Below are 16,117 nucleotides of genomic sequence, written 5' to 3'. Positions count from 1 at the left end.
CTGTACCAGGAAGTTACGCTTTTTTAATTCATGACATGATCTCACTTTTGACAAGTGAACAAACCCCTAACAATATAATGTAGTATCACTTTCAGTGTGTTACATCCTTGTGTTCCAGTGTAGGAGGCATGGTTCAGATTGTAAGGGTCCCATTACGGTCTACTGGTACATGAGTACAGGTCTGAACAATCTGACAGAGGAATTCCCACCCCAGATATGTCCACTGGCCCTTAGATACCTGGAACATAAGTAATGTTAGATGAGGGAAGTGGTTTTAATTAGCATTTGGAAAAGAAAGCAACACTGGCTGTTACATGAAGCCAGTAAAAATTGTATTTTGGCAAACAATGAATGGTGTGACTCTGTAGCTGATTGTGGGTATTGAGAAACTGTAAAGGATGTGATTGGTTACTACAGAACAGAATAATGCAGTCTCCTTTTTAGGTAATGATATTCACCAAGTTTGAACATAGATAAATAATATTGTTTTTGTCGGTACACTTTAATCCCCTAAAGACCCCGAAACATGAGTGCTGTGTGACATACTTGAAAGGAAATTCCTATGCAGTGATTGGGGAAGGCAGGGCCATGAGCCATTTAGCACATAAGAATGAAAAATGGCCCATTAAAATTTGGAACTTTACTATTAATACAAGGGCAGTGGCCCATTCTAACTTCAGAAAATGGACAATAATTCTAAAAATGGCCCATTGTTAACATTCTCCTTCCCAATCCCTACCTATGAGAACTTCAGTGTGTTCAAATGCTTATGTCTATAGAAGGAACTATTACTGCTGAAATTTGTTCTTTTGTAATCTCTCAGGATGGAAAGCGTCTCAAGTTTACAAAACATTTTCATTAAGTAACACTGACTGTTTGGAACACGTCATAAGCTTAATGATTTTTTCCAGTGTACCTTACTCAGAGTGCTGTTTCTTTTTCAGGAAGGCATTGTAAATAGGGACAGGCATTGGGATAGCCTGATGGTTAAAATATTGGCTTGTAATGTCAGAGACCAGGGTTCAATTCCCCACATGGGTGCAATGTGTGAAGCCCATTGCTGGTGTCACCTCGCCGTGATATTGCTGCCGCATTGCTGAAAGTGGTATAAAACCATACTCACTCACTCGCTCACTCACTGTAAAGAGGGTTGGGAGATTGCAGAGGTTCATTGACTTGAAGTCTCCTCATCTGTTCTATCATGAGGTGTTGTAAAGATGGTTGGTAATTTCAATTAGTTAATGTTTCATTGAACAGTGGATGTATAAACCAATATTTTCACAAATATTTCAAGGTCCCAGTGGTGTGATGAAAGTGTCATCATTTAGCATGACCATTCCATCTAGATGAGGATTGTGTATTCAAACTTACATCCTATCGCTCACTGCACTGTGGGGATTTGTCAAAGGGAGATAATTATTCCCATAGGGGGCATGCCTCCTCTGGTTTTTATTGGGAATGTCTGTGATCAATGAAGTAGCAAATTCAATCCCCATATTATTCTCCCTCAGTCATTGACTTATTGCCAAGCAAATGGATGCAGTAGTCAAGCTCTAATTGTGTGGTTGGTTTTTTTCAGTATGAACATCTGATTAATGTATTTGTTTTCAAAACCTAGGTTGACCTATATTTACACATTCAAATATGGTTATTACAAATGTGCTTATTAAAATTCTTGCTAAATGTTTTTGCTTCTTTGAAGATAATAAGAGTCAGCAGTGTTAGATATAAACATGATGAAGGCTGTCCCAACTGTTTTCTGCTGTTAAAATACCAGGCACAACATGGCTTTCATACTTAGTTTCATTCTGTATTTCCTTGTCTTTTGGAAATACTAATTTGGGTGGCCAAGGGTTTAATAATTGCTGTCTTTCTCAAAGCAGCTATTTTATTTCACTTCTTTGAGCCATTGTCTGTGTCACTACAATACTGATAAGAACAGTATACAGCTGTCGCTACTCTTTCATATAATTAGGGGATCAATCACCCCATGGAGATGCAATGTTCTAGCAGAGGGGCAAAGTTATATCTTATAGTTTGTGAACAGTTTCACTGATTCATAGGTTCAAATTAGGGATTTAGCGTGATCGTGATTGTTGGTTTGTCCGAAATGTACAATTGCTCATGGAATATAACAAGCTGGTAAAAGTTTGTTTTAGGTTGCTTCCCACACGTGTGGTTATGCTTCAAGAGTGTGATAACTGGTGTTAATTACTGCTTAACTAAATATCTAAGTAATAGTTTGACTACACTACCAAGTGCTGGTGGACAGAGGAGGAGGGGCAAAGTTAGCACATTTACAGAAAAGAAGTGAGATTTTTCACCTTTGTACACTTAAGAGCTTTAAAGAGGGCAGTGCTGCTAGACTAGACTAATGCTCAGGACTTGATTTTATTTAATTTTGATCGTACCAAATAAACCCATTTAAGTTTAAAAGGAGCCCTAGTGAGATGGGAGATTCAGTCAGGACTTGCTTCATTTAGAACTCTAGCATGGCAGGGATTGCTAGGCTGTAGGGAATACAATGTGGTTCAAGGACTGTGAGACATACCACTAGTATAACAGCTAGTTGTGACTGCAAAGAGGACTTGTGTGGAAAATCTTAGGTTTAGTGTTAGTGTGATAGCAGCCAAAATTTTAAGTTTCTGGCTGTGATGCAATAAAGGTAGAAATCTTGGAATTAAAGCAATATCTGCTAAAGGTTACAACTTATAAGTAATGTATAAAAGCCAGGAATTACAACTGAAAATCATCTAAAATTCAAAACTGAGATCTGATCAGACAGAAGGCAACAGTAATCCATTAAATTCGTATCATTGAATCTGAACGTGAAGCACCACCCAGTGCTGAAAGTGAAAGTCTTGTACAATCTGTATGGTCCTGTGTCGAGCCACTGCCTCTTCACAAGGGACCATTGCCCTATATCTTTGAATGACAACAGATATATTTTTAACCCACATTTTCTACCAAATATTCCCTGCTGTAGTCGAAAGGAGTTGATGGGAAAATAGAGCCTGACTCTGAAAGATTCTGTAGTTTATCAATTATTGATTGGTTTTAGTGAAGTACGAGGAATGTCGGAATGTAAATGCGAGTGATTAGTAAATTAGACTTGAGTTGAAATCTGGCCATGAGCTGTGAGGTTTGGACTCCCAATTGGATTTTATTCAAGCCTGTCAGAGCGCCTCTTTGAAAAGGATTCAAGATAAACAAGTTAAATGGCTTTGGGATAAAAAATAAATAAGTGGTGGAAATAGATTTGTTTACATATTGATTAGTAAAGAGATTAGGTGAAAAGGATATAAAACTGTTTTGATTATTGGGTCCCGGAAATTGAGTTTTAATATCAAAATCTTTGATCAGTTTTCATTTTTCATCTCTTTTGCACAATTTCTTAAAATAGATAATCTTACAGAAATCTAATATTTTCATTAATGAGTATGAGAAATAAGTTCATTTGAGTTGCTGTGTGAATGTCTTCATATTGACGTTAAGTTGTTGACCTGCATGTTTCAGTGGAGGAGAAACTAACATCTCTTATAGATTTTTTAATGCAGCTCCTATAAATATTCCCTGGTCGCTTATTTTAGCTTACCCAAACAAGAGCACATAAAAAGTAGCAATCTAGATCATACTTTATGCAGCCACATTGTCCACTGATTCTGCACTATGGTTATGACACATTCACTTTAATTCATTTATTGTGTGTTTTGGCCACGTGGTCCAAAGTACAGTTGATTGATATCTGGAACATGTGACTAGCAGGACACATGTACATATTCATTATATGTTTCAAATCTAGTTCTATTTGTTATTTAAACCTAGTTCTGTATATGTTTTAAAAGAGGTGCATGGTGTTATCAGTAAATCAGAATGCCAGTTTGAAGTAAGGTTCATGATTGTATTAATGTGACTGTTGTTATTCAGAATGCAAGAACTTATTGAGAATATGAGTGAAATAGTGATTGAACAGTGTTGCTGTTATTTTATTTATTTCCTTATTATTGAGCTGAGAATGCTTTGTGCCAATATACCTGTGGTTCTGTTCTTGGTTCTGTTCTATAACTTAATACCTGTGAAGGTCCTGCTTAGAATATATTTTCAGTAAAGATCGCTTTGCTGTGTGGTTGATGCATGTCATATCGTAAATTAAAGTCATAATCTTGTGTCAGACCATCACTAGATGGTCCGGTCCAGACTTGATTATTACATAGTGGTGTTATACGCCGAAATATCTCCTTACGCAACAAACAAATACACATATGCCGATTACATTGGGTAGTCTGCATGTTAAGATGGTCGCTTGTCATGTGGAACCCAGTGTATTTATTCCTCACATGGCTGTGACGTGGGAAGACTTACTTTGTGTCTTTTCTGATACTTATAGTGGCACACAGCACTCTGTCACACACATTCCAATGTCTTGGTTTACAAGGTTAACCCATTCAACACCATAGGCCGAAAAATCGTCAAAGACATCACCAGTCCCCAGACGACTGTAAGCAAAAAAATTAGCCAGGGATTACTTGCATTAAATTGATATTTAGTTTTAGAAACCTGACTAGCATATAATTCATTTATCAAATCTATCATCCTTCTTAATGCCTGTAAACACTTATTACATTTGAAATGGCAATAAGTTATTGTACTATTTTTTTGCAATGTTATTGTCACGGGTCATAACCTAGCACAATAGGTCATATAAGTTCCATAATATATGTATCGATGGTGATATTTTGTTTAATACGTTCAGAATAGCTTCATCTTACCCCAAACTTTCATCTGAATCAACAGGTTGTAGTTTAAGAAGAGAGCATCCATTGCTGTTATCTGATTGGCTGACTTAGTAAGAGGAGATTATCCATTGCTGTTATCTGATTGGCTGACTTAGGTCATGCGTCTGAATTTGACCAGTCACGATCCTTACCACAGACTGAGGTGAAAAAGCGTCATTAGAAACCAGTCTTTATCAAATAAAGGCCATACATATTATTTCATAAATCTTTTTAAGATTTTCCGATTGTGTAAAAATGAAAAGACAAAAGAAAAGTGAAGGAGATATGACATGTTATAAATGGAAAAGATCACCCCAGTTTTTGCTTCCTTCGTGGTTTATATGGCCATATAAATGTGTAAGCCTACGTTATCATTAAAAATTAACTTATTTAAGTTGTAGTCATATTACACGAATAATATGATAAAAAGTAACTTTCATATATATTAACAGTAGGATTAAACCTTTCAGATGGGGTATGATATGTAGTAGTAATAATGATTTTTGAGCTGATATTTTCCTTGATAAACATAGTCTTCATCTATGACCTCAGCGTGTCTTTGAACTCGATGTCATGACAGTATATGCCTTTGATTGACTAGTGTTGAAAGAGTTAAAGATAAATATTCAAAGAAATTCATATACCATTTTCAGGTTAAACATAACATTATCAGTGTTCACGATGGTGTTTCAAAGTAACAGGACATTGGGTCCTGTAGTTTCAGATGTCCCACTGAAAATTCACAGGACCCACAGAATAAAGTCAAACACACATTTCAGATTTGATGTTTCTTATAATTCACATTAAAATTATTAACACTACATGATAATAAACATAAGATTTCTAAACCGCAAACAAGTGTCAGATGCGCAAATAACAACTTCATACAAAGACATATAGGTTATCCTGCATTGGGAAGAAACATTGTATTTAGCGAGCCTTGGCGAGCTAAATTCATCGTGTTTATTCCTAATGCAAGATATTAACCATCCCAAAACACACGAGTGTGATAACCTATTTATCATACAATGTCATTCTTAAAATGTGATTTCATTTGCCCCAGATCGTGAAACTTAACCTCCTGAGATCTGCTCGCATATCCATGATGTCACAAATATGCGCGTAGTAATACGTGACGTCAGAAGCTCGGTGACGCAGTGTTCTGCTGATCACTCATTTGACTTTGTCACGTCATGTAGTTCCCAGTCAGCTTTTATGTTAAAGAGCGTATTGTTGTCAACAAATATTAACTTAGTTTGAAAAATGACAAAACACACGTGTGGAATTGGGGTAAATTTCAGTTAAACTTTTGAACAATAATTGTAATGCTTGCAAGGCAATTTGCTGGCGCACTTGTCAACTGACATTTGAGATTTTCCTGGCTGCTGTCCGAGTCAATGATTGCTAGACGCGTGTGTTTCGGTGCTAGTGAAATCGTAATCAGTCTCATCTATCATTACGAGACAACAATTTTCTCACAAGGCACTGACAGTGACGTAACCGTCAATCTGGACACGATCGCCGATAGATAGTTGTGACACCATGTATGTTTACAGTGTGAAAGTAGTCCCTAAAATTTGCTTATGACCTCTCTAATTTGCATCAGTATCTGTGAGTAACCCCAACAGATACGGAAAATATCCGTTGGCTTCATCCTGCCGAGAACACTACCCATTGTATGATAAATTGTGAAATATTCAGTCAGATGCTAGGGCTTGCAGGTTGGCGATTTCTGCATTATCATTGTCAAAAGTGAAGTAATGCTATATCAAATCTTCTGTCAGTAAGAATATAGGCAAACTGTATTTTGATTGAAAAAAAATAATTTATTATAAAAGCTAGAAAGATTATGGGCTTTGACTGTAGTGTAACACATTTATAATCATATGTTCATATTTTTCTTGTCAAAGGAGAACATAATGTAATTCAGTGATAGTCCAAAGGTGTGTAGTTCCATGTCAAAGTGGAAAGTATCCTACAGTCAAGGTTTCAAGCTTGAGATCAGGTAGGCATGTATGTGTTATATTTGACATTGTTTCTTGAGAGACACTGCAGGATCAACATCTGCCATGTTGTCATGTACAGGGATTGACTTGGGCCGCGATATCGCGATTTTCTCGCACCAGTTGCTTTAAAATCGCACTCAAATCTACCTGCAGCGATTTAAAATCGCATCCTGCTTACCTGTATGATAGGAAGTTTTTAAATCTGTTTTACTGAGAAAGGATTTGTCGTTATTTTGTCCTGTCAAAGATATTCCCGTTGCTTTCTACCTAATTTTAATCTTCGAAACATAACTTCTGGTATGGAACACCGAACATCGTTACACAGTGCTGCACAAAATGAGCTGCGCTGCAAGGAGTATGGCAAACTCTGAACCCCGCAGTACTGTGTTGTTTATGCACAGTGCGACGGTGTACAGAGTTCGCATTTGGAAGTTGTGTTCTGCAACGTCACACAAAGGGCAGCTTCTAACGAAACCATCTTATTCGATATAAAAATCTTTAAATTCTTAAAGACTACGAATGAAAACGAAGAAACACCTTGACCCATTCAACACCGTAGGCCGAAAAATTGGCCAAGACATCGCCAGTCCCCAGGAGCTGTAGGTCGAAAAAACGACCAGTCAGTAGTTGCATCAAAATGATTTATACTTTTCGGAACCTAACTAACATATGATTCATTTATCAAATCTATCACTCTTCATAATGCCTGTCAACACTTATTACATTTAAGATAGCCATATTTATCGACAAGGTTAGAATTGAAAACTATTTTCTTTTTCCGTAATGTTATTTTTAAGAAAAACTATTCTCACACACATGCTTCGGCAACGGGTCCACATCCGAGTTCTCAGTGAGCAAATCAACAATGCGTAGAGGATATAATTAAACAAATCACATAAACTGAAGAATAAAAGCAACAACAGTAATCATAAAAATTGTCTAAGAACATTATAACTTACTATTTCAAACGTTATTGTGCGATCGTGTCATGTCATTCTTTCTCGTTGGGGGGGGGGGGGAGGGGAACAGTATCCATTGCTGTTATCTGATTGGCTGACTTAGGTCACTTGTCTGAATTTGACCGATCACGATCCTTACTGCAGGCTGAGGCTAAAAAGCGTCATTAGAAACCAATGTTTATCCAATAAACGCGCTTCTTACAACTATGAAAATACTCTAGGCAAGGATACCGTCATTTTGTTGATGTTCAGAGCTTTCGAATGATACCCGCCATCAAACGAATCGCCTCACATCTTCTTCATTATCAGACAAAGATTTTAAAACGGAGGTTTTTCATGCTGTTGTATCACGTTACCAAGCGAATTGCCACTGATATCGGGAAATACACGACCATACATATTACTTCTGAAATCTTTCTAGAATAATTTTCTGATCGTGTATAAATGAACATATGAAAGAAAAAGTGAAGGGGATGTCATGACTTGTTACAAACAGAAAAAACGCTCCAGGTTTTTGTTCCTCCGTGGTTCATCTAGACATACAAATGTCTATGCCTGCATTTTCATTACAAATTAACTTATTTAAGTTGTAGTCGTATTACGTGAAACATATGATAAAAATAACTTTCAGATTTACAAACAGTAAGATTAGTCCTTTCAACTGGTGTATGATATGCAGTAGCAATAATGATTTATAAGTTGATATTTTCTCTTGATAAACATAAACTTCATCTATGACCTCAGAGTTGCTAGGAACTCGGTGTCATGGCAGTTTATGCCGCTGGTTGACTGGTGTTGAAAGAGTTAAGTCGTTGACCTTGATGACAACCAGAATGCAGACACCAATGGTGATGCTAGTAGATCTACAGACTTTTAATTCATTGCAATTCAGGATTGCTTGACTTGAAATTGATTATGACAATGTTTTATTTGTCTCGTTATCTTTTTCTTCTGAACGATCATGAACAGTTAAATCTCATAAGACTTTAAAAAATCTCATGCTTTTGATCCCATGTGAGATTTTATCTCACATGTTTTCTGAGCCAGGTTTATCCCTGCATGTATAGAGTGAACAGGACAGGAATATGGAAGAAGCATCCACATTATTTCATATGTTGATAATTTGTTTCAATTAGTGGTTATCAGAATCTGTTTTCTATGGCAGTAAAATGAAGTAATGAAACTGGAAGAGATTAAGTCCTGTGTCAAATAGGCAACATTCAGATTGTGCAAACTTGTCCTTGTCATTTTCATTGGATTTTAGTGCTTACCCCCTACCAGCAGAAGTTATTGGACCTGGGAATAGTGGCTACAGGCATAAATTTGTGTATATGTCAGGGTACACACTGCAATCTGTAGACGTGGAGATTCTACCAGTCTAGATTGCAATCAGAGTCTCTGCTACTAGTAGAGACTACAGTTTTTAATTCAACTGATTTATCTAAGGACAAACAGCAACGAAATTTTGGGAGGATCCGTGTAGGGCAGTTAGACATATCCCCACCCAAGACTATTGTCATTTCCACAAATCTTTGAAAAACAATGTTTTTATAACAATCACTGATCGCTAGTTGAAAATTACATCTGCATGAATTTCCTACTTTTAACTGAGACTTTGAAATACTAGTTAAAATAACAACTGATGTTTTCAGACTCAACATTCTGAGAAAATACTCCATTTTGTTTGAGAATATGGTGACCATATTCCACAATACACTACCTGCAACACATCCATGTTCATTGTTCGTTTGCCTTATCAGAGATCATAATCAGGATATAAGTGACAGAAATGTGGCTGTCAGCATTCGACATTATGGTGATAGATTGTTGTGGAAAGTTAAATCCCTGTAATCGGGATTGCGATCGGGATTGATTTGCCTAAACTACACAAGTTGTATTAGGCTATCTGACCTAGTTTACTCACTAGCCAGCATGGAGTGGTTGAATATCATCATCAACTGTCTTGATATGAAATAGCATCCCCCTCAATCAGTGGCCAATAGTCTCGTCCCCTATTGATGTAGTTATGTTAGGACTATAAATAGTTGTGATGTGTATGTGCTCAGAGACTACTGCCTACTGAGTTGAAGATATTGGCAGATTTGGATGAATTATTGAGCCATGAACATTTGCAATCTGTATGTGAAAGCATTGACAAGAAATTGAAATCCATTCTGTTTTGGGAGCAATGATTGATTTTGTGGAGAATTGTATGTACAGTCATTTCTACTGAATTTAATGTATTGTTAAACTGATGCTGAGAGAAACAAGTGGAATTAACTTGTCTGGAATTAATGTTTGTCCAGCTTCTGCAGTTCTGACATCTACAGAAATGTCTTTGAAGATTAGCTGATCTGAAAATATGCATAATGTACTTAAATGAACATATTGAATCATAATTGGTCATCTCATTTATCTATGCTTCTTTCTCATTTGGATTCTGAAAATACCCTTCTGTCATCATTTCCAACACCTATATAATAACACTTCTTTCTGCCTCTCAGTAAGCTAGTAACATTGGTTGTTTATTCCATCTTATATAGACCAAACAATAGAGCAACATTGTCTCAGGTTATCAGGTTATGTGACATTCAACATTTAGATATTTTTGCACCCTCCACAACTGAGAAGAGTTCAAAACATGCAATTTGAATTAAATTCTTTTTATGTTAATTGTTACTTCAGACATATCAAAAATGCATTTTCTTTCTCAATAACAAATCATGGAAGGAAAATAATGTATGAAACACACTTCCTTTCCTTTCCTTGACTTCTAAAGCGATTTTGAGAATGTTTCTCATGTAAATGATCAGACACAATTGGAAAATGTCTGACAGTGTTTCAGTTCCTTGTTATTCATACCATTTCTACAAAACCAAATTCATGAGACATTAATGGTTACATTAGCATGGTTGCCTTGAATACCTCGCACAGTGATGGACCCAGAGAGGCTGGGTCACTACACCACATCAGTGTATGGTACTGGCTGCTATTGGTAGAGGCATTATTAACTCGTGGTGTAGCAGGGGATGATGGTGCTGTTTGCTGTGAGCAGCGAGGTTGAGAAATGTCATGCACCGTGACGCTAGCAGCTTTTGAAATGAGATTGCCTTCTTCGAATATTTTTTCGCCAGAATCAATTTCTGCTCCAGAACAAATACATTTATGTTATCTGTTTTAGCTCTGGAGGATTTGGAATTCTGATCAGGCTGGATTTCCCTGATGTCCATTTTTCTTCGATCTGGGGATAAACTACAGGAAATTTGAGAAATACAATAACGTTAATTTGTCGTGTGCATGTGATTATTCGTATTGATTATTGCCGATGATGGAGGAATTATGTCTTATTACCGTATGTTGTTACATCAGGCATGTGCCATGGCAACACTGCTTGAGGCCTATCAGTAGTAGCAGGTCCATACATAAGATAATCAGGTAAATCATCATTATAATAGATGGAAGAAGACATTATACAGAACATGCTTGTTTCGTTGTCACAGTGTGATTTAATGTTTATTGTTTGATAGAATTAGGTTTAATGTAGAAAGTAATGGTTTTCTTTACAGAAGTTAATGAGTTGAGGTTTACCGGGGTAGACCATTTCTGGGATTTCCTTGAAGTCTTTTTACTCCAGCTGTTTTAACAATGATTACATTTCTGAAAGCCAGACTTTGTGATGATGTTGTTGGAATATTCTGCCCTCTACTAAAAATAATAAGTCTGATTGCAAGGATAGAAATTAGCGTAAGCCTGGGCTAGTTTTGTTGATGAAAGAGGTAGTACTTTTTCAAACATATTGGGGGCGTTGCTCGTTTTTATCATAATTCAGACAAGTAACCTTAACATTATTGTATCTCTCATTTTGTCTACTGATATGTCTGAGCTACAGATAAGCTGCATATCTGCGTAAATTATGCTAATATTTGTGTTTAAATACCTATAGACCATATTGCATACAAGTACACTTGAAGTTTGTAAACATTCAATAAATTTGATCTTATAGTATTCCCAGAAATTATTGAGAATCATGTTGCGTCATGTAACTCATTACGTTTATTAACTTCTGGCGTTTTACTTACATAAACATGTTAAACCATCATCCTTGTACAGTCTTGTTTTAGTACTTTGTTAGACCTCCTCGCTCTGCAATGCATGCCTGAATACACCTAGGCACGCTACCCATCAAAGTTTGTAGGTAATCGTGTGACAGGGTATCCCAATATTGGACCACCTCGGCCTTCATATCTTCAATATTTCTCAGTCCCTTTTGGTTTATTCTGTCCTTCATGACTCCCCACACATTCTCAATTGGGTTTAGGTCTGGGCTGTAACTGAGCCAGTCTAAAACTTGAACATTTTCGCCCAACAACCACTGTTTTGTGTAGCGCGCAGTGTGTTTTGGGTCATTATCATGCTGGAAAATCCAATCATCTTCATACAATGTTTGTGCTGTCGGAAGAATGTGACCAGTTAGAATGTCAGTGTATCTTTCTTTTGTCAAGTTTCCTGTGAAAACACACAATGGCGTCACTCCGCGAGCCGATATGCCACCCCACATGTGAAACTTCGGGCTATGTTTTGGTCGCTGGTAGATAGGTTTGACAGTATCTTTGGTCCAAATTTTCACACAATTAGGGAAAAGCCAAACAGAACTTTCATCCGAAAAGAAAACATTATCCCAATCTTGATTTTCATGAGCCCGACACCAGTTTAAATGTTTTTCCTTTTGTGCATCTTTCATCAACGGTGGGGGAATTCCACGTTTTTTCACCCAATTAAGTCTCTGTAATCCCTGCCTAACTGTTTCATTGCATACCTGAGGACTTCCTCTGCTAATCATTTCATTTCTGATGTTCTCAACACTTTTCAATTTGCCCCCTACTCTCAATCTGCCCAAAGTCTTTGGCGATCCACAACACTGAATTTCCTAGGCCGACCTGCCCCTGCTTTGTGCTCTATCCCGGTTCCTGTTTGAATATTCTTCAAAGTTCTGTATACTGTAGACAGAGGAATACCATGTCTACAAGCTAACACTTTAGCATCAGCCTCACCCCTTTCAAAATCATCTAGAATGAGCTTTCTTTTCTCTCTTGCTGTAAATTCTGCCATGTCAACACAGGAAGCCGTCTGCTCAGACAAGGGAGATAACTCTTGACGTAATGAGCTGCCTTCTAAGCCGTCAAGAGTTGTCTCCCTTATATAGTATGCTTAGTGCATAGTGAAAGCCCTTTTTCCAATCTTAGCATCATTAGAAAAAAAACAAAGATTTTCTCAATAATTTCTGGGAACACTGTACATGTGTACACACAAAAAATGGGTGGGTACAGTTTATTTGATTACTCAAAAGAAAGTTAAGCAAGTGGAAAATAAGTCAGGACAAGTTACTTTCTTAATGTCACTTGCCCTGTGACAAGTGGCTTTTAAGAATAGTTTTGAACCACCATTGGTCTTTTCTAAGGGGGAATAAGTTGAATGGTGGCCAGATGATCATGTGTTATTTTAAGGGCACCTGTAAGTGTCACTGTTCAGACAGGTGGTGATTAGATAATAAGAACGTGAGATTTTTCCATATTTAGGTGTTTCAGTCCCTGAAATTCTCAACATCACAGAATGTGTTGGTTTTTAAGCATTATTACGATAACACATAACAACCTATTGTTGTCGCAGGAAATGACCAAAATGGCTCTTCTAGACCAAGTCAGGAACTTGAGGCATGTCATTTGATCTCAAATACAATAGCAACAATTGGTCACAATATCTGCTAGCAGATTGCCTTTGTTACACAGACATCATATGAATGTTTCTATGTGCAGTGTTAGAACACTTTCTCTCTCCTCTCCCCCTCACCCCCCTCCAAAAAAACAGTAAAACACTATATATTGCGTCTTGTATTGCCTTTGTGACATCTGGTTTTGTATATAAATAAGGAACATGTCTCCTAGTTGTTTGATAATTTGTTTGTTTGTTTCAGGCCAGTTAAAGAAGGACAAGAGTGGGGAGAGTGGCTGCAGCAACTGTTGTGTTATACTTTAACTATCAGCTATCAGCTGGTGGCCGGCCGCCAGTACCCACAACACCTTTGGCATCCAGTTCCTGTCTCCACCACTGGCAGAGTTTTTCCCCTTTCATATTGCAAGAATGGATGCCGGACAACAAAACCATCAAAATTTGCATATCACAGGAAATCAGATATTGAATCCACTAAATTCTGCATTGTGGTTCCCCTCTTTTAAGCAGAGGAAGAGACTAAAAATCAATAAGACACATGGTCAGTGGTATCTAGCACATGGCATGTTCACTGAGGCTTTCATTTGATAACTGACATAATTTGACAGACTTAATATGACATTTATCTTGATTCAGATCTAATATATTGTGACATTATGTTTTAAACTCCAAAACATGTACGTGAGGACAGTTTAATATTGTACGAGTGAAAAAGAAAAATATGTTGAATCAAATATCTGTGATGAAGGCTTGATTCCATGGGAATAAAATTCTGCAAATTTCTCATTGTGTCTAGACGATAGTGGAATTAGAGACAGTTTTACTTAACGTCCCAGAAATGACAGTTTTAGATTGTGATTTTCTGTACTCAACATCACACCAATATTCAAGAGGAGCATACACTGCATTCATTCATCTTTAACACAAAGACAACCATATGCATCAACCTTTTACGATATTATTTGCTCACTGATTCTGTATGGATGAACTGGATATGGTGATCTGTGCAAGGTGTCCTGGTCAGATGGTATTGGATGCCAGTACAACGCAGGAAGATCAAGCTCTTCGGTTGTCGTTCATCATAACTGTATTGTTATCAAACAAGTCATGACTGGAGTATTAATATGCAATTTTTTTCATTCGTGAAAAGGGTTGGAGTATGTCTGTGATGGTGATCAGTGCTATGTTGATAAGGGTCTCACTTGTGAGGCTTTGTGTGAGGGAAGAATCACATACAGACTTTGTGTGGTCCCTTGGGATGCCAGAGGGTATATCTATAGGACTATGGAAGTGGACTTGGCCATGTGGCCAAACTGGAGTCTTTCATATTGGGAACAGCTCATTATGAGATCTGAGTGAACTTACAATAACCTATCACCCCTTGTTTCGGACACTGGACTCATCTCAGCTATGACTTTGTCCAGTCAGTAGACAAGGATGGCAAAACTGACACTCTCACACGTCTTGGAAAGCATTGTCTTCCCGAGACAAATTTAGGTAAAGTGCATGATAGTGTTTACATTTTGTTTTTCTTCATTTCAATTTGATGCAGAAAATGGACTTAGAGCAGCTGAGTTACTGATGACTTCAGTGAATGTGTTCCCTTTTGTTATGCTACACAGTATCAAAGTGTACAGAGAAATTATGTTTAACAAGAGAATCACGTAACTAATTGTTATGTTGTCACAATGGAGCATACAGATAACAGACCCTGGTGGTCGTATCATGAACTAAATGTATTCGCAGCTTTTTAATGCTCTGAAGTATGTTGGAATTAGTAATGCACGTTACTTCTTAAGCATTTTTCATTGTTAATTATTTCTTGTGGAGAATTCTCATCCGATTTACAGTCGTATGTATGTAAGATATGTATATGAATTGTCTAAGTGCACATACATACACTATCATGCTTCTTTCTTTTGGTAACTTCTTCATATTGTGAATAGATGTCGTGACTGTAGATATAAGTATATAAATATATATATGAAGTACATGTGTAGGTCTTGCTGAAAACGCCTCCTTTACATATTCAACCTTTTACAATGTCTGTATAAACTTTTTTTGATCAGCACCCTAGAGATTTTTTGAAACTTGTTTATCTGTTAAAGGTGAGAACTGCATGGGCAGTAATGTGATGATTAGCACTTCTACTCAAATGATAAACTTTAACACAAGTCCCTGGTCTTTCTTCTCATTTTCTGTCAAGATGGACGTAACCATGGAAACAGGGAATTCCGTTCTTCTGGAACAGAGAATTTGGGAGAAATTTGTTCATGTATAGCAACCAATTAAAGATATTAAGACCATCATTGTGTGTGGATTTTCTTCAGTTGTTAGGGCATGAACTAACGCTTTAATATAATTTCTCAAGCAAGTTCTTGTACAGTATGTATTACAGGCAACCCTGTTTAGGTTCTTTTAATGACTCTTGTCCTGTGACTTCAGATTTGGACAATGCCATGTTTACATGGTGGCTGTGTCATGTAGTCACTAGTATTCCTTAGTGTGTGTGACACAGTCATGTCACATCATGTTATGACGTCACAGAGTCGTGAGTCGTTGCTGTCTCTTTAGACTTTTACACAAACAGTATAGACTTGACTTCCTGCTGGTTAACATACTGTTAGGTTCACTCACATTGTCTCAACCT

General features: G+C 37.1%; 1 protein-coding gene across 1 annotated transcript in view; it reads left to right on the top strand.

The window, feature by feature from the left end:
- The window catches only part of LOC137274569 (ubiquitin-like protein 3), a 41,910-nt gene extending 26,134 nt beyond the window's left edge, over positions 1-15,776 (top strand). The window contains exon 5 of the mRNA XM_067807827.1: positions 13,712-15,776. Within this exon, the coding sequence (XP_067663928.1) occupies positions 13,712-13,773 (62 nt within the window). The 3' untranslated portion in view covers positions 13,774-15,776. The remainder of the gene's footprint in view (positions 1-13,711) is intronic.
- Positions 15,777-16,117: the final 341 nt, after the last annotated feature.

This window comes from Haliotis asinina, chromosome 2 (assembly GCF_037392515.1).
Source record: "Haliotis asinina isolate JCU_RB_2024 chromosome 2, JCU_Hal_asi_v2, whole genome shotgun sequence".
In the NCBI taxonomy this organism is placed as follows: domain Eukaryota; kingdom Metazoa; phylum Mollusca; class Gastropoda; order Lepetellida; family Haliotidae; genus Haliotis; species Haliotis asinina.
Note: the sequence above shows the minus strand (reverse complement) of the source record. Positions and strands in the feature narration are given on the sequence as shown.